The 13,676-nt window shown below is 45.9% G+C and overlaps 1 protein-coding gene across 7 annotated transcripts in view; it reads right to left on the reverse strand.

The window, feature by feature from the left end:
- Nucleotides 1-1,699: 1,699 nt before the first annotated feature.
- The window catches only part of ARK2N (arkadia (RNF111) N-terminal like PKA signaling regulator 2N), a 63,996-nt gene continuing 52,019 nt past the window's right edge, over nucleotides 1,700-13,676 (reverse strand). For 4 of the 7 annotated variants that reach the window (XM_081881554.1, XM_081881553.1, XM_081881555.1 and 1 more), the window contains 4 exons: nucleotides 11,021-11,203; nucleotides 9,225-9,351; nucleotides 8,623-8,817; nucleotides 1,700-6,170 (listed from right to left, as the gene is read on the reverse strand). In XM_081881554.1, the coding sequence (XP_081737680.1) occupies nucleotides 5,987-6,170; nucleotides 8,623-8,817; nucleotides 9,225-9,351; nucleotides 11,021-11,203 (689 nt within the window). In that variant the 3' untranslated portion in view covers nucleotides 1,700-5,986. The remainder of the gene's footprint in view (nucleotides 6,171-8,622; nucleotides 8,818-9,224; nucleotides 9,352-11,020; nucleotides 11,204-13,676) is intronic. The other 3 variants (XM_081881557.1, XM_081881559.1, XM_081881558.1) reach the window with 3 other exon arrangements.

Below are 13,676 nucleotides of genomic sequence, written 5' to 3' on the forward strand. Positions count from 1 at the left end.
GCTTGGAATCAACTTGATCCCCTCCCCCTCTTTCCTTTTTCCTTCTGTGTTGGAACTCCTAATTGGGGACTTCCCTGGCTTTTTTCTAGCCCATGTACGACCAGTCTGGATTGTTAGCCTTGGTGAAGACTTGACGTTTTTATCCCCAAAAAAGTTTTTGATCGAGTTCCACTGAAATGAGGCTGCATTTTAATGTTGTATTTTAATTTTGTTTTTTAAGCTGTATTCTAATCAATTGTTTTTATATTTGGTGTTAGCCGCCCTGAGTCCGGTCTTGGCTGGGGAGGGCGGAGTATAAATTATTATTATTATTATTATTATTATTATTATTATTATTATGTTCTGAACCGCCCTGAGATCTACAAATGAAGGGGGTAAAGACATTTTAATTTTAATTTTAATAATAATAATAATAATAATAATAATAATAATAATAGGCAATGGTGAGCTAGGTGGAGCACTGGTCTGACTCAATATAAGGCAGCCTCTTACAGTGAAAATACAACCTAAAACCTACTTCAGAGAGCTGTCATGGTGTAGTGGCTGGAGTGTGGGGACTAGGATGTAGGAGACCAGGGAAGCTTGATGCAGTGATAAGAAATTATAACCATCATTATTATTATTATAACTTGAAAACAGTAAAGCAGTGGTAAGTGAGGTCCATGTACGCCATCTCCCAAAACTTCCCACCCCTCCCCCAAAGCCCCACACACTACAAAGTAAGATATTGTTTAAATAATCCACTCTATTTTATTTTGTCTTAAAATAGTTTAAACTTTATGCTACAGACTTGTTTCCAAAAAAAACAGAAAGTCTCATCTTGCACCAAAAAATATATATATTTTATAACACTCTGTTTTATTATTATTATTATTATTTCTTCTCCAAAGACCATTAAATACTAGATGGAAACGAGAATGAGTGTTAAAAAGAACATTTTTGTGTGGGTGGGTTTTTTTTGTCTTTTTTAATTCAAGAGTTACACAACTGAAAACAATAAATTCTAAGCATTTAATTTTTTAATTTTTTTTTTTTGTCTCCACTGGAAGATTCCAAGCTTGAGCTCCAGCAAGAAGAGCAGAGCTGCTAAAACCAGGCCTGTAAGGAAAACAAAGAGCCCAAGATGCAGCCTGCCAGTTTCTTGGGTAGAATCTGTATTTTTGTGGCACAAACGCCACATTTTTTATCAAAGATCCTGCTGCTTTGCAAGGCGTGCCTGGGAAGCCAGGATGGGTGCATGTTTCACAGGCCTGTGCAAGGACGATCAAGTGCATTTGTTCTTAGCCATATGATGGCTACAATTTCACTTATCCATTGAGAAAAGAGAAAATCAGTCCCAGCGACCTTTTGCTCTCTCAGACAAAGATGATGAAGAAGAAAAGGGGGGAAAGGAAAAAGAAGACGAAGAAGTAATGTATTAACTATCCAGTGATTGCGGTTTGAATTTTTTGTTTCTTTTCTCTTTCTTTTTTAAAAGAAAAATAGCTTTAAGAAAAATTACCCAAGTCGGCAAAAGAAACGTAGTGTTTTTTGTTTCGTTTTTTAAATTAAAAGAGAGAGACATGAACTGGTTATCAAGCTTGGAGTTCATGATTCCTTTAAAAACAAACACAGTGCACAATTGGAGGAAGTTTGGTTAGAATGCAGTCATATTTTTTATATGTACATGGAAGTCACAGCATATACAAAGTTTTCCCCCCCCCTTCTGCTTCTTTCTTTTTTTAAAAAAGGAAGGACTCCTAGATGCTTCTGGTACTGGCCAGCGTAAAAGGGAGGATACTTGGATTACCAGCTTAGTAGACCAGCATGGCTCATAGATTTTCTAACCAGAGCCAATTTTCATGTTTCAAAAGGCAACTTCATTAACGGTAGTAATGAAGCAGCCGTTCTCAGCCAAAGGCTGCCTGGTTAGCTTGCTCCGGTGCTTTTCAAACGCACCTCCATCTGAATTACTTCCCCATGATGAAATTCATGCAGTCGTCACAGGCATGTGTGAAAACTGGAAATGGACATGCAGGCCGACTGGTGTTTCTCACCTGATTGCCAGCATGCCACAACCAGCTGGGAAGAGCTAGGCAGCTGGCCAATGCCTCATGGCAGTGTCATTCTCATACACACAGACACACACACACTCTAATCACATGGGACAGGGCCATGAGAAAGCAGTTCCCAAGCAGCTTTCTCGTGCGCAGGTGACTTTGAGCCTGGTGTTCATTTCGCAATGTAGTTTGAGAGCGATGGAACCAGCGAGTGAGGAGAAAAAGAAGGGGTGGCCTTTGCGGCAAAAGATCTGCAGGCACAACTGATAGCTTTAACAGCCTTGGGTGGTAGGTGAAGACACCATTTAGGGCCAATGTGTCCTGTGCACAGTAGCGGCTGGTGGAGTGGCGTTGCCCACCTGGCTATCCAACATGGGGGATTCTACCAAGAGCCGAGAGGGAGAGGAGAGGAGGTTGGCGTGGACACAGCGTCAGATTGGCTCTGCTGCTCCTCCCGCAGTGCGCTGACCTCCCTCACCTCTACCAGCAGCAACCTCCATGTTGAGATGGATGGCAGGTGAGTAATGCCACACCACCCTGCTGTTCTGGCAACCACTGCCTGGGTCTGCTGTACAACTTCGGTCCATGCTGCTTTGCCTGCCATAGCAAGCAGGACTCAGATTTCACAATCTGGCAATTTTAGCTCGGGGGAAGGAGACACTGTTCCCAAAGTTAGCATAATCATGTTAACATTGCAGGCTGAAGGCGGAAGAAACTGCCCATGAAAATACTTTTCCCAAAAAAAATTGTTTCCTGAGCCCGGGCAACTACTTCAGAGAGGGAGCTGCAGCCTAGACTTCTCTCAAACATCCTCGTTTTCCATTTTGTGGGGATGTTGCTAAGATGGCAGAGCCCTGAAACATGCAATTCCTTCGCCTACAGTCTGAAATAAGGCCTCACCACCTCGCAGGTGTTGAAGCAACAGGTGCAGTCTCCAGATCAAAAGCTGGCAAGCCCAGTGGTGTCTATTGGAACTGTGGCCAGGACAACAAAGCATTATCTGTTCAACAAATCAAGTCCTGACTGCCTCCATCTAACAATAAAATCCGAGTCCCAGAGTCTAAGTCCACCTTGTGGTCATTGATAGAGAGTGGGGGAAGGGAAGGAGATACAGAAACCTGTTATCTGCAGAAACCTGTTATCAAGTTGTACTTTTAAGAGTGACCACATCCTTCCCACTTTGTAATGTCAGCAAAACTGCTCATAGCTGGCATCAAGAGCAATCTTAAGACCTGCCACATCTGAAGAACTATCTAAGGCAACCCTCTCCCAAAAGCCTTGCCCAGTGAACCAAACTAAGAAAGGCAAACAAGCCCCACACTGTCCTTCAAATGACAATCAGATGGGGACTTAGGAAGGTCTTTTTAGTACTGGCAGTGTGATCTAGTGAGAATAAAGAACTTTGTGGGAAGCATAAACGTTGTTCAGTTCAACCTAACAACACAAGCAGGGATTGCACAACAATGAGATTTTAAACTGAAAGCTGGCTGTGTGTCATTAACCACTAAACCAATGTCTATTCAACAGGCTGTATCTACTCCAGTATAAATGATGACTGAACTGCCCCCAAAGTGCAGACTCTTGGCTTGGCTTTCAGCAAAACTCAGTGGGACCAAGGGCTTGATCTGCCCCCCCCAACCTCACTTGGGGAATGCATAGGTTATCTAGGGCTTTTATGGACAACAAGAAGCATGGCAATCCAGATTGTTTCCCTTCCAATACCACCTGTCTGAATGTCAGGACATTCCTCTTCTGTTCTTATAAGGCTCAGCGTGAACTGAAGTTGCTTTTCAGCTTTGGCGTGTCCTACACTTCGAGAGAGAGAATATTCTTACTCCTTGATAACCCAGGTACAGAGTGGTAACCTTACCATATGCAAAGGTTTGGTCCACCAACAGCTACTGCCGTTGCATAAGGAAAGATCATTTTACCAATAACAGAACTGAAACAACTGCAGGAATGCCGTTTTGAACTGTCAAGGCATTCAAGGAGTCTTGAGGAACACAGGGCATTGCCCACATATTATTCAGAAACTGCCCCAGATGCATTAATGATTGAAGCCAACACTGATCAGGAATCTAGCAGAACAACTTGGTCTGGGTGTGCAATGGACTCTACAGCTAAAGGTGACTGGACAAACGTGAAGATCTAATGTGCCCAATGAGTCCAGCTGCCATTATGCTGCTGTCTAAGTCCTATCAGCCCTTGCAAGAGAACAGAAGGCATGTGGGGAAGGAGAAACCCTGGCTTGCAGCAAATGCCCGGACTTGCAGAAGGCATTTGCAGAATCTGGGCCAGGGAACCGTTCTAAAGCCAAGGGGCATAAACCCAAGAGCTGGTGAAGCCCAGCAGTGCTCAGTCGAGTTTTTAAAAGAAGGTAAATTCAAGGGCCATTTCTCATGTTAGTATGAAAAGCAAAGGTACACTTACAGATTAACACCTCGTCTCTGAAGATGCACACACACAAAAGGAAACCCCAAACCCCTCCCATTCTTTTTTCGTCCTCATGAAGTGATCCATATATGTGGCAAAGCTTCCCTTGCTGCTCCAGATTTCGCTGCTCTTTCTGCGGCAGCAATCGAATGAAGGCAAAGCCGTGCTGGGTAATTCTCCGGGGGGGGGGGGGGCTATGTAACAGGATATGTTCTACTTTTGATCATACATGCTTTGCATACAGAGCCTCATGCTTTCCTCTGTAGGGTGGTAATATTCAGAGAAGCTACGGGAGGCTTCCTCTCCGCGAGTTATTTCTTGCTCTGTTTCGAACAGAGTAGGTGCCAGTCACCCTGGGAAGAGACTGAACTGGGCCTACTCTGTAAACATTCGCCCAGCTGCGAAAACGCTTCCCTTGGAAGGCGAGTCCCTAGCGACCCAGCAGCCTCTTGCCAAGAGGAGGACAGGAAGGATAGTGTGCTAAAGGTTTGTTAAAAAACCAAAATTCCTTTGTACAAATGCAGCCCAGGGCAGAAGGATCCACTCTGGTGCTCATGTTCTGCTTTTACATACCTCCAAAAACGTAGAGATACGGGTTAGGCTGCACCCAGACCTTTAAAGCTTAACATGAAAACCACACCTGAGATCAGAATTAGGTACTTTTGTGATGCGTCACTTCCTTGTGCTTTTGTTTGCTTCGGGTGAACGACAACAATAACAAAACAAAAAAAGGCTGTAACAATCTGGGCCAAATGACCAGTAACAGTACAGTAGTCTAGAGAGAAAAAATAAAATGCATTATTATGAGGAGACTGAGCACTGAGCAGTGTGCAAGCTACAAATTATGTCGAGAACAATCTTTAGGGTTTTAAATAGAGCCGCTCAGTGCATGCTAGAGGCCTTTTGTGATCAAGTCCTGCTGGTTTTGCAACCAAATCAACTTGCGTTATGAATGCCCCCTTCTAAGCTCCCACAGCTATACTACAATCATGATGGGGGCATTCAGAGCTATGAACAAATTGGGCCAGTGGTGTTATTTTATTTTTTTTAAATAAAAAAAATGCAAGGGGAAAAATAATAATAAAGCCCCACATGTACCGGCAACATCCGTTTTAGTGGTGAATTAAAGCAATTGTACGGCTCTCTAAAGGGCATGGGTTGGAAGGTGTCACTGCTGCTGTCAACAAATGCTCTAAATTAATCACACACAATGGAAAGAAAACCTGGAAGTTGTTATTGAAGTACAGTGCCACTAAGTTTTCCGTAAGAGGGAAAGCTCCCTTTGACTACAGAGGGGTCAGTATCTCAAGGAAAGTTCTTGATGATGCAATTTTAATTGGAGGGTGTCGGGGGGGGGGGAGGAGGAGTTCAGAAGAGGAGGAAACCCTCCCGGAGGACTCTGAATTCCAGAATGCCAGGAGCAGAGGCTTTGAACACTGAGGCGATAACCAGAAACTTCTGTGCCACAAAAGGAAGAGGAGGGCTAAGTGACTAGAAAACACAGTGAAGTTGCATTACAGTAGGTATTTGCGCCTGCTGTCCTCGTCCAGCGTGAGATCCACCACTTCGGGCGGCGAAGACCAATTCTGCGGGGGGGCCACACCTGTCCATGGTTCAGATTGCCGGGTGCACTGCAGGCCTGAGCCGTGTTTCCGGGAAGACACACTCTGAATCACTCCTCCCCGAGGATGGACGCATCTGCGGAAAGCAAAGGGGAGACAAAGACATGCCCATCAAGGCTCTCCTATTGGAGCACAAGGAGTGGTTTACACCAGTGGTTGTCAACCTGGTCCCTACAGCCCACGAGTGGCCGTTTCAGGATTCTAGGTGGGCAGTAGGGGGTTCTACGGCACAAGATGAATCCTCCTTCCATCAAGCACCGGTGGGCGGTAAGGAAATTTTACCATCAAGGAAGATGCATTAGTGGGCAGTATATATAAAAAGATTGACTATCCCTGGTTTACACAGATGCATTAAGACCCTAAATTCTTTGGCAAAGGGCTCGCCAAAATGAATGCATCAAAGCAGGGAGAGGGAGACAGAAAAATCATGTCCAAGCATTGGCTAAAATTCTTAAGAAAATCAGCCCTGAGTGCTCACTGGAAGGACAGATCCTGAAGCTAAAACTTTGGCCACCTCATGAGAAGAGAAGACTCCCTGGAAAAGACCCTGATATTGGGAAAGATGGAGGGCACAAGGAGAAGGGGACGACAGAGGATGAGATAGTTGGACAGTGTTCTCAAAGCTACCAGCATGAGTTTGACCAAACTGTGGGAGGCAGAGGAAGACAGGAGTGCCTGGCGTGCTCTGGTCCATGGGGTCACGAAGAGTCGGACACAACTAAACAACAACAACATTGGCTAAAATGTGATAAGGGAGGGAGGTGTAAAGGGGCTTTTAAAATGTAGCATAATTTGGAGGAATTAACTTCATGTGTGAAATGGGCACCAAAGGATAATCACCGAACCGTCCTTACAATTTATACAGCACTTGAGGGTGTTTCAAAGCACTTCGCTTGTTATTATGGCTATTGTTATTATTTTAAAAATTAGACTGCTTGTGGCGTAACACCATCAAAGCGGTGCAGAGGGCAGAAATCGGAATAAAACACGGGAACACAAAAATACAACTAAACATAAAGTATTAAAAACGTCCTGATACAGAGCTGCCTTCAGATGCCTTTGGAAATTCAGGCAGATGTTTATCTCCTTGACATCTGATGGAAGGGCGTTCCGCAAGGCGGGCGCGGCTATCGAGAAGGCCCTCTGCCTGGTCCCCTGTGACCTCACTTTTTGCAGGGAGGAAACCGCCAGAAGGCCCTCAGAGCTGGACCTCAGTGTCCGGGCAGAACGATGGGGGTAGAGATGCTCCTTTAGATATACAGGGCTGAGGCCGTTTAGGGCTTTCAAGGTCTTTATTTAAGCAATCCATACAGCAGCCATGCCAAGGTCAGTATTATCATCTTGGTATTTACCAAGGTGGGAGGTTTAGGCAGAGGAAACAGTGGCTGGCTCAGAGTCTAGTCAGTCAAGAACAACATCTAGGGCATTTCTGAGATACAGAGAATGTTACAAGGATTGGGCTGTTACAGGGTATTTACAGAAGCTGTGGTCTTCCATGCTGAACTAGTTGATGCAATGGGAGTAGAAGCCCATCAGTATCTTCAATTCTCCTGAGCACGAGTAAGCTGAGTGACATGACGGGGAGTGGGGTGGTGGATGAGGATATGGGAGGCACCCACATTTCCTGCAATGCCCCCCTAACGTGCATGCGTAGGGGGAGGTAGCATCAGGGAAAACAGGGGCCTGTTGAGGCCCTTGGATTGCAACCACGCCTGACTAGATCAAAGCAATGAGAAATATCATCCTGTGCCACTTTTTTTTTAATGACACGGGTTAAAAAGGCCACCTGCCTTTCGCATTCTATGTAATTTTGCAGAGATGTCAATGCACTTACTCCCACTTCCAGATTTCCAAAAACTGTTTTAGCGTTCAAAAGGCGACTCTGGTATTTGAAAGGTGAACCCGCTTACAGCCTGTACAGTGGTGCCTCGCAAGACGAAATTAATCCGTTCCGTGAGGCTCTTCGTATAGCGGTTTTTTCGTCTTGCGAAGCAAGCCCATTGACAGCTTAGCGGATTAGCGCTATTAGCAGTTTAGTGGCTTTTAGCGGATCCGCTGATAAGCGGCTTAGCGGCTTAGGAAAAGGGGGGGAAGGGGGGGAACCCGCAGGAACTCGCAAGACATTTCGTCTTGCGAAGCAAGCCCATAGGGAAATTTGTTTTGCGAAGCGCCTCCAAAACGGAAAACCCTTTCGTCTAGCGGGTTTTCCATCTTGCGAGGCGTTCGTCTTGCGGGGCACCACTGTATTCCCCTTGCCACGGATGGAGAAACCTGGGATCAGAGCTTCATCGCGTTCCAGTGGCCAGAAGGTCCTACAGGGTCAGTGAAGGGCTAACTCTCGCCCGGTTGGATACCTGCCATTGGCCAGACCCCAAGGCCACCTGAAGCTTCGCCCCCTAGAAAGAGGAGCATGAAACCAGGACGACAGCGACTGTCTGTGCCCAGATGCTGAGCAGGCTTCCTTGTGGTCCCCGGCAGCCAGTACCTGCGTAGAGTGGGGGGGGTGGTGGAAATCTTATGCTGCAGACCTGCCTTCACACTGGAAACTGAGGGGCAGCTGGGCTCTGCACCTTTGCTCAAACGGTTCTTTGCTCTCGCTTCTTGCCTTGCCTTTTGACACCTCATTGGCTTCCTCCTCTGCTTCCACTTCACTTCCTCCTCTGCTTTCACTTCTCCCTATGTCTGGAATGCCTTTCTCCCCTGCCGCTTGAAACACTTCTTTCCTGTTTTAAAAAAATGATCTCCTTAAGACTCGGGTTCTCCCTTTGCTTTGCTCCCTTATGGTTTTGCTGCTTTAGTTCGTTTAAAAATAAGCTTGCAGCGGCTTGTAGCAGCTGTGCACACTACGCGGTATGCTGAAGGCACCCTTCTCTGTGCCCTGTGCCTCTGGGTTCGGCAGATTCCGTCGCACCCAAATATCAATCAAATATTTGACGCTAGGTCCATGTTTAATGTGTATGCAATTCCAGGGTTAGATTGGGAAAAGGCAAGTCGTCTTAACAGAGGGCGGGAGAAAACCTACCCACAGGCAGAAAAAAGTAACATGGCCAACTGATCTGCATTTTCTTCCTTTTCAAACATTAATTCCAAGTATTTAGATGGACTCAGTGCTTAAAAGGAAAATTAGTACCTTGCGTGTTCCTGAACTCCCACGATCTCCACCTCGCTATCTGATGATGCTATATTAATTTCTTCATTGACCTGGGTGTTGCTGCTGGGGGCCTTGCCGCTTGCCAGGAATCCAGCATTCAAGTGATCTGTAGAAGGCAAAGAAAAAGGACAACCCAACCCAAGATTCAGCAGCCTGATAACCCTTGCAGGAAATCCTTAGAAAGAAGCCGTTTCTCACCATCAAGCAAAGACCCATTCATTAGACTGCCACTGCAAAATATACCAGCCATGGATTGGGAGTGGAGGACGGGGAGAAGACTTTCCTTCCTAGCAGACCCTGTTTTTGTATAAAAACAGACCTTTTTTTTAATGACTGATTGCCACCAGGTTGAACCTGACACAGTCTACTGTCCACCTGCTGGAAAAGCTGCTGAGAGTCCCTTCCACCAGCCTAGCTCTACAAAAAAATAAACCCAAAGAGCACTTTTGGATTTACGAAAGGACCCAGAGGTTAAGAAAACTTTGTGAAATATCCTTGGAGAATATAAAAGTGTCCCTAAACAATTGTGTGGTCTGGAAGATTTTTGTGAGAAATTCCAGAGAAATATCTTTCTAAACCATTGACACCAAACACCAGATAATTCAGAAAAGGTGGGAAAAAGGAAAAGTGACACATCACACACAGAGACTTGCAAATAAAAATAAAAATGTCAGAGTAAGTTAGTTTTACCTCCATGAGTCGGCCTTCCGTTAAGGGGCCAACTTTTACTGGTCTCAGAATCCCATAAAAATGTTAGGCTTCACTCATTTAAGCATTTAAGCATTTAATCAGAAGTTCAGATATTCTCTCTCTCTTTCACTATCTTTTGCAAGGAACTGTGCACATGTACTGAACCCCATTGGTTTGTATTACAAAAGGACTGGCTATTTTTGAGTAGCTGAGGTATCGGGAGAAAAGGGATTAAACTCAGGATATTTATTGGGGAATGAAAGGAAGAATATCTGTCTGTTTTGGACTTCCAGAGAAGTGGTCAGCCACAGGTGCTCTAGGGGGCAATGCTTGCCTGCTTGGAATACAGCTTGTCTCCAGCTCTCACTTCCATACATCACTACTGGGAAAACCATAGCTTTCACTATACAGACCTTGCCAACAAAGGTCCGTATAGTTAAAGCTATGGTTTTCCCAGTAGTGATGTATGGAATGAGAGCTGGACCATAAAGAAGGCTGATCGCCGAAGAATGGATGCTTTTGAATTATGGTGCTGGAGGAGACTCTTGAGAGTCCCATGGACTGCAAGAAGATGAAACCTATCCATTCCGAAGGAAATCAGCTCTGAGTGCTCACAGGAAGGACAGATCCTGAAGCTGAGGCTCCAAAACTTTGGCCATCTTATGAGAAGACTCAACTCCCTGGAAAAGACTCAACTCCCTGGAAAAGACCCTGATGTTGGGAGGGCACAAGGAGAAGGGGACGACAGAGGATGAGATGGCTGGACAGTGTTCTCGAAGCTACCAGCATGAGTTTGACCAAACTGCAGGAGACAGTGGAAGACAGAAGTGCCTGGTGTGCTCTGGTCCATGGGGTCACGAAGAGTCGGACACGACTAAACAACAACAACCATGCCAGTTCAGCCATATTTGCAATGTGTACACTTATGTTTTCTAATAGCGAGCAGTGGAAAGAATGGGTTTGCATGCCTTGTTGCTGCAGGCCTGATTACCTCAGGCTACAGATGAAGAGTCGCGGTGGGGGGACAACAGCGTAGGCCAGGTGCAGGAGCTAGCGTAGGACTGGGACAATGTTCCCCTACTCACCTGTCTCAGCATTCAGTTCTTCTAGCAGCCCTCTCGTCCTCCAAGTAGGCCCAGTGTCCTGGTTAGCGACAGAACTGTTGTGCTCTTGGACTACCGCAGCTGCCAATAGATTGTCTACATTCACCACTTCCGGGTCGGAATTTGTGTCCGAGATATCATAGTGAGCCACAACCGGAGCTCCATCTGGGAAGGAAAGAGAACCCGCAGCTATTAAGACCGCAAGCGGCTTGGAGGAAGCACAAACTCTACTGCTGCTTTGCTGTCTATATAATGAGCATTAGCATTTGAATACTAAACAAATCAAAAGCAGTGACAAAACTGCCATCTTTCATTTGATAATGATCAGCCTTCTCGGATGGGGTGTCTGCCAGATGCTTTCGACTACAACTCCCAGCAGATGGGAGCTGTAATCCAAAATATCTGGGTGGCCCCAGGTTGCAGAAAGCTGATGCAGACCATAAATGTCATTTGTTGAAGTAATATGCAAGTAAATGCTTTACCTAACACCAATATTATTTATCTAAAGTATTACTGGCAACGAAATATACCGTATTTTTCGCTCTATAAGACGCACCAGACCACAAGACGCACCTAGTTTTTGGAGAAGGAAAACAAGAAAAAATATATTCTGAATCTCAGAAGCCAGAACAGCAAGAGGGATTGCTGCGCAGTGAAAGCAGCAATCTCTCTTGCTGTTCTGGCTTCTGTGATAGCTGCACAGCCTGCATTCGCTCCATAAGACGCACACACATTTCCCCTTACTTTTTAGGAGGGAAAGGTGAGTCTTATAGAGCAAAAAATACAGTACTTAATATTTCCCACAAAAGAATACTAGAATCATAGTTGGATGGGACTCTGAGGATCCTCTTGTTCAACCCTCTGCAATGCAGGAATATGCAGCTGTCCCATACGGGAATGAACCTGCAACCCGGGTGTTATCAGCACCGTGCTCTAACCACCTGAGCAATCCAGTCAAAACTATCATTGGACTACTTTGTGCAGATCTGACAGATCTGCCCTATTTCTCCCCTTAAACTGAACTTTATATATCTATGTGAGGCTTTCCCTTGTCTGGAAAGTGCAGTGAGCGTAGAATGCTGCAGTGCAGCTGCTGACAGGAATGAGACCCTCCCAGCATACCACACCTCGGCCCAAAGGTTTGCAGTGCCTGCTGATTTGCTCCTGGGCCAAGTTTTCCTATTGGTATATAAAGCCCTTAATACCTTGGGACCTGCTTAGTTGAGGGACCGCAATGCGCCTCTCATGCCTTCTCCACCACTTGGATTTACAGGGCTTGCACTCTTACAAGTGTCTTATAAGAATCATTCCACGTCTGCCCAACTTTCACGGTGGCACAACTATGCCATGGAACTCCCTGCATGTTAGTGCTATTCAGGCACTCTAACTATACTGCTTTTTGATGCTTGCTAAGAAGACTTTGTCCAGACCTATCCAGATATGTAAAGGTAAGGTAAAGGTACCCCTGCCCGTACGGGCCAGTCGTGACCGACTCTGGGGTTGCGCGCCCATCTCGCTTAAGAGGCCGGGGGCCAGCGCTGTCCGGAGACACTTCCGGGTCACGTGGCCAGCGTGACGAAGCTGCTCTGGCGAGCTGGCACCAGCGCAGCACACGGAAACGCCGTTTACCTTCCCGCTATAAAGCGGTACCTATTTATCTACTTGCACTTAAGAGTGCTTTCGAACTGCTAGGTGGGCAGGAGCTGGGACCGAAGGACAGGAGCTCACCCCGCCACAGCGGGGATTCGAACCGCCGACCATACGATTGGCAAGTCCTAGGCGCTGAGGTTTTACCCACAGCGCCACCCACGTCCCATCCAGATATGTACCTGCTTTTAAATCCTGCTGATTTTATCTGCATCTCATTATATTGCAGAATGCACACTGCTTAAGAGATTATTCTTTGTTTTATTGAGTGGTTTATATATATTTTTTCTAAATCAGTAAACATCGGCATTTCTGCGCTTTTGAAGATTTTGAAAAGTAAGCATGGATGCAGAAAAAGTGGTGCAGAAACATACGTGTGCGAACACATGAAGCTGCCTTATAATGAGTCTAATTATCATTGGTCCATGTGGCCTAGCAAGGTACACTCTGACTGACAGCAGCCCTCCAAGATCTGGGGATGCTGCCCTGTTTATCTGAGATGCTGGACTACAACTCCCATCATTCCTAGCCAGCATGACCAGTGGTCAGGGATGATGGGAGTTGTAGTCCAACAACATCTGGGGACCCTCAGGTTGAGAATTGCTGCATGCAGACAATCTACTCTGCCAACGAGCTGTGGAAAAGGTGTGTCACATTTCATCTGGCAACTTACAATTAAGGGGGGGCAGATGAGGACAAACCTTCCTTTTCGATTCACTCATCTAACACACCGACAAAAGAATTCACATCAATTCTTTCCAAAATTACAGCAGGGTATTTTTGTTGCTAAGTGAGAGGAGGGTGCGGGGGGAGAGTGAAGAGCGCCAGATGGACTGCAAGCAAAGCACGGCATGCCTGTTCTCAATATAGCTGCCTTAGAAACAGCCATCTACTCCTATGAAAGTGGGAGAGAGGAAGGGAATGGGAAAAGCAGCAACTATGTAGACTGAAGAATCAACCGTTCAAGCTAGGCAATGAGGCAAATTCAAGA

This window comes from Podarcis erhardii (assembly GCF_964252035.2).
Source record: "Podarcis erhardii genome assembly, chromosome: 11".
Lineage (NCBI taxonomy): Eukaryota > Metazoa > Chordata > Lepidosauria > Squamata > Lacertidae > Podarcis > Podarcis erhardii.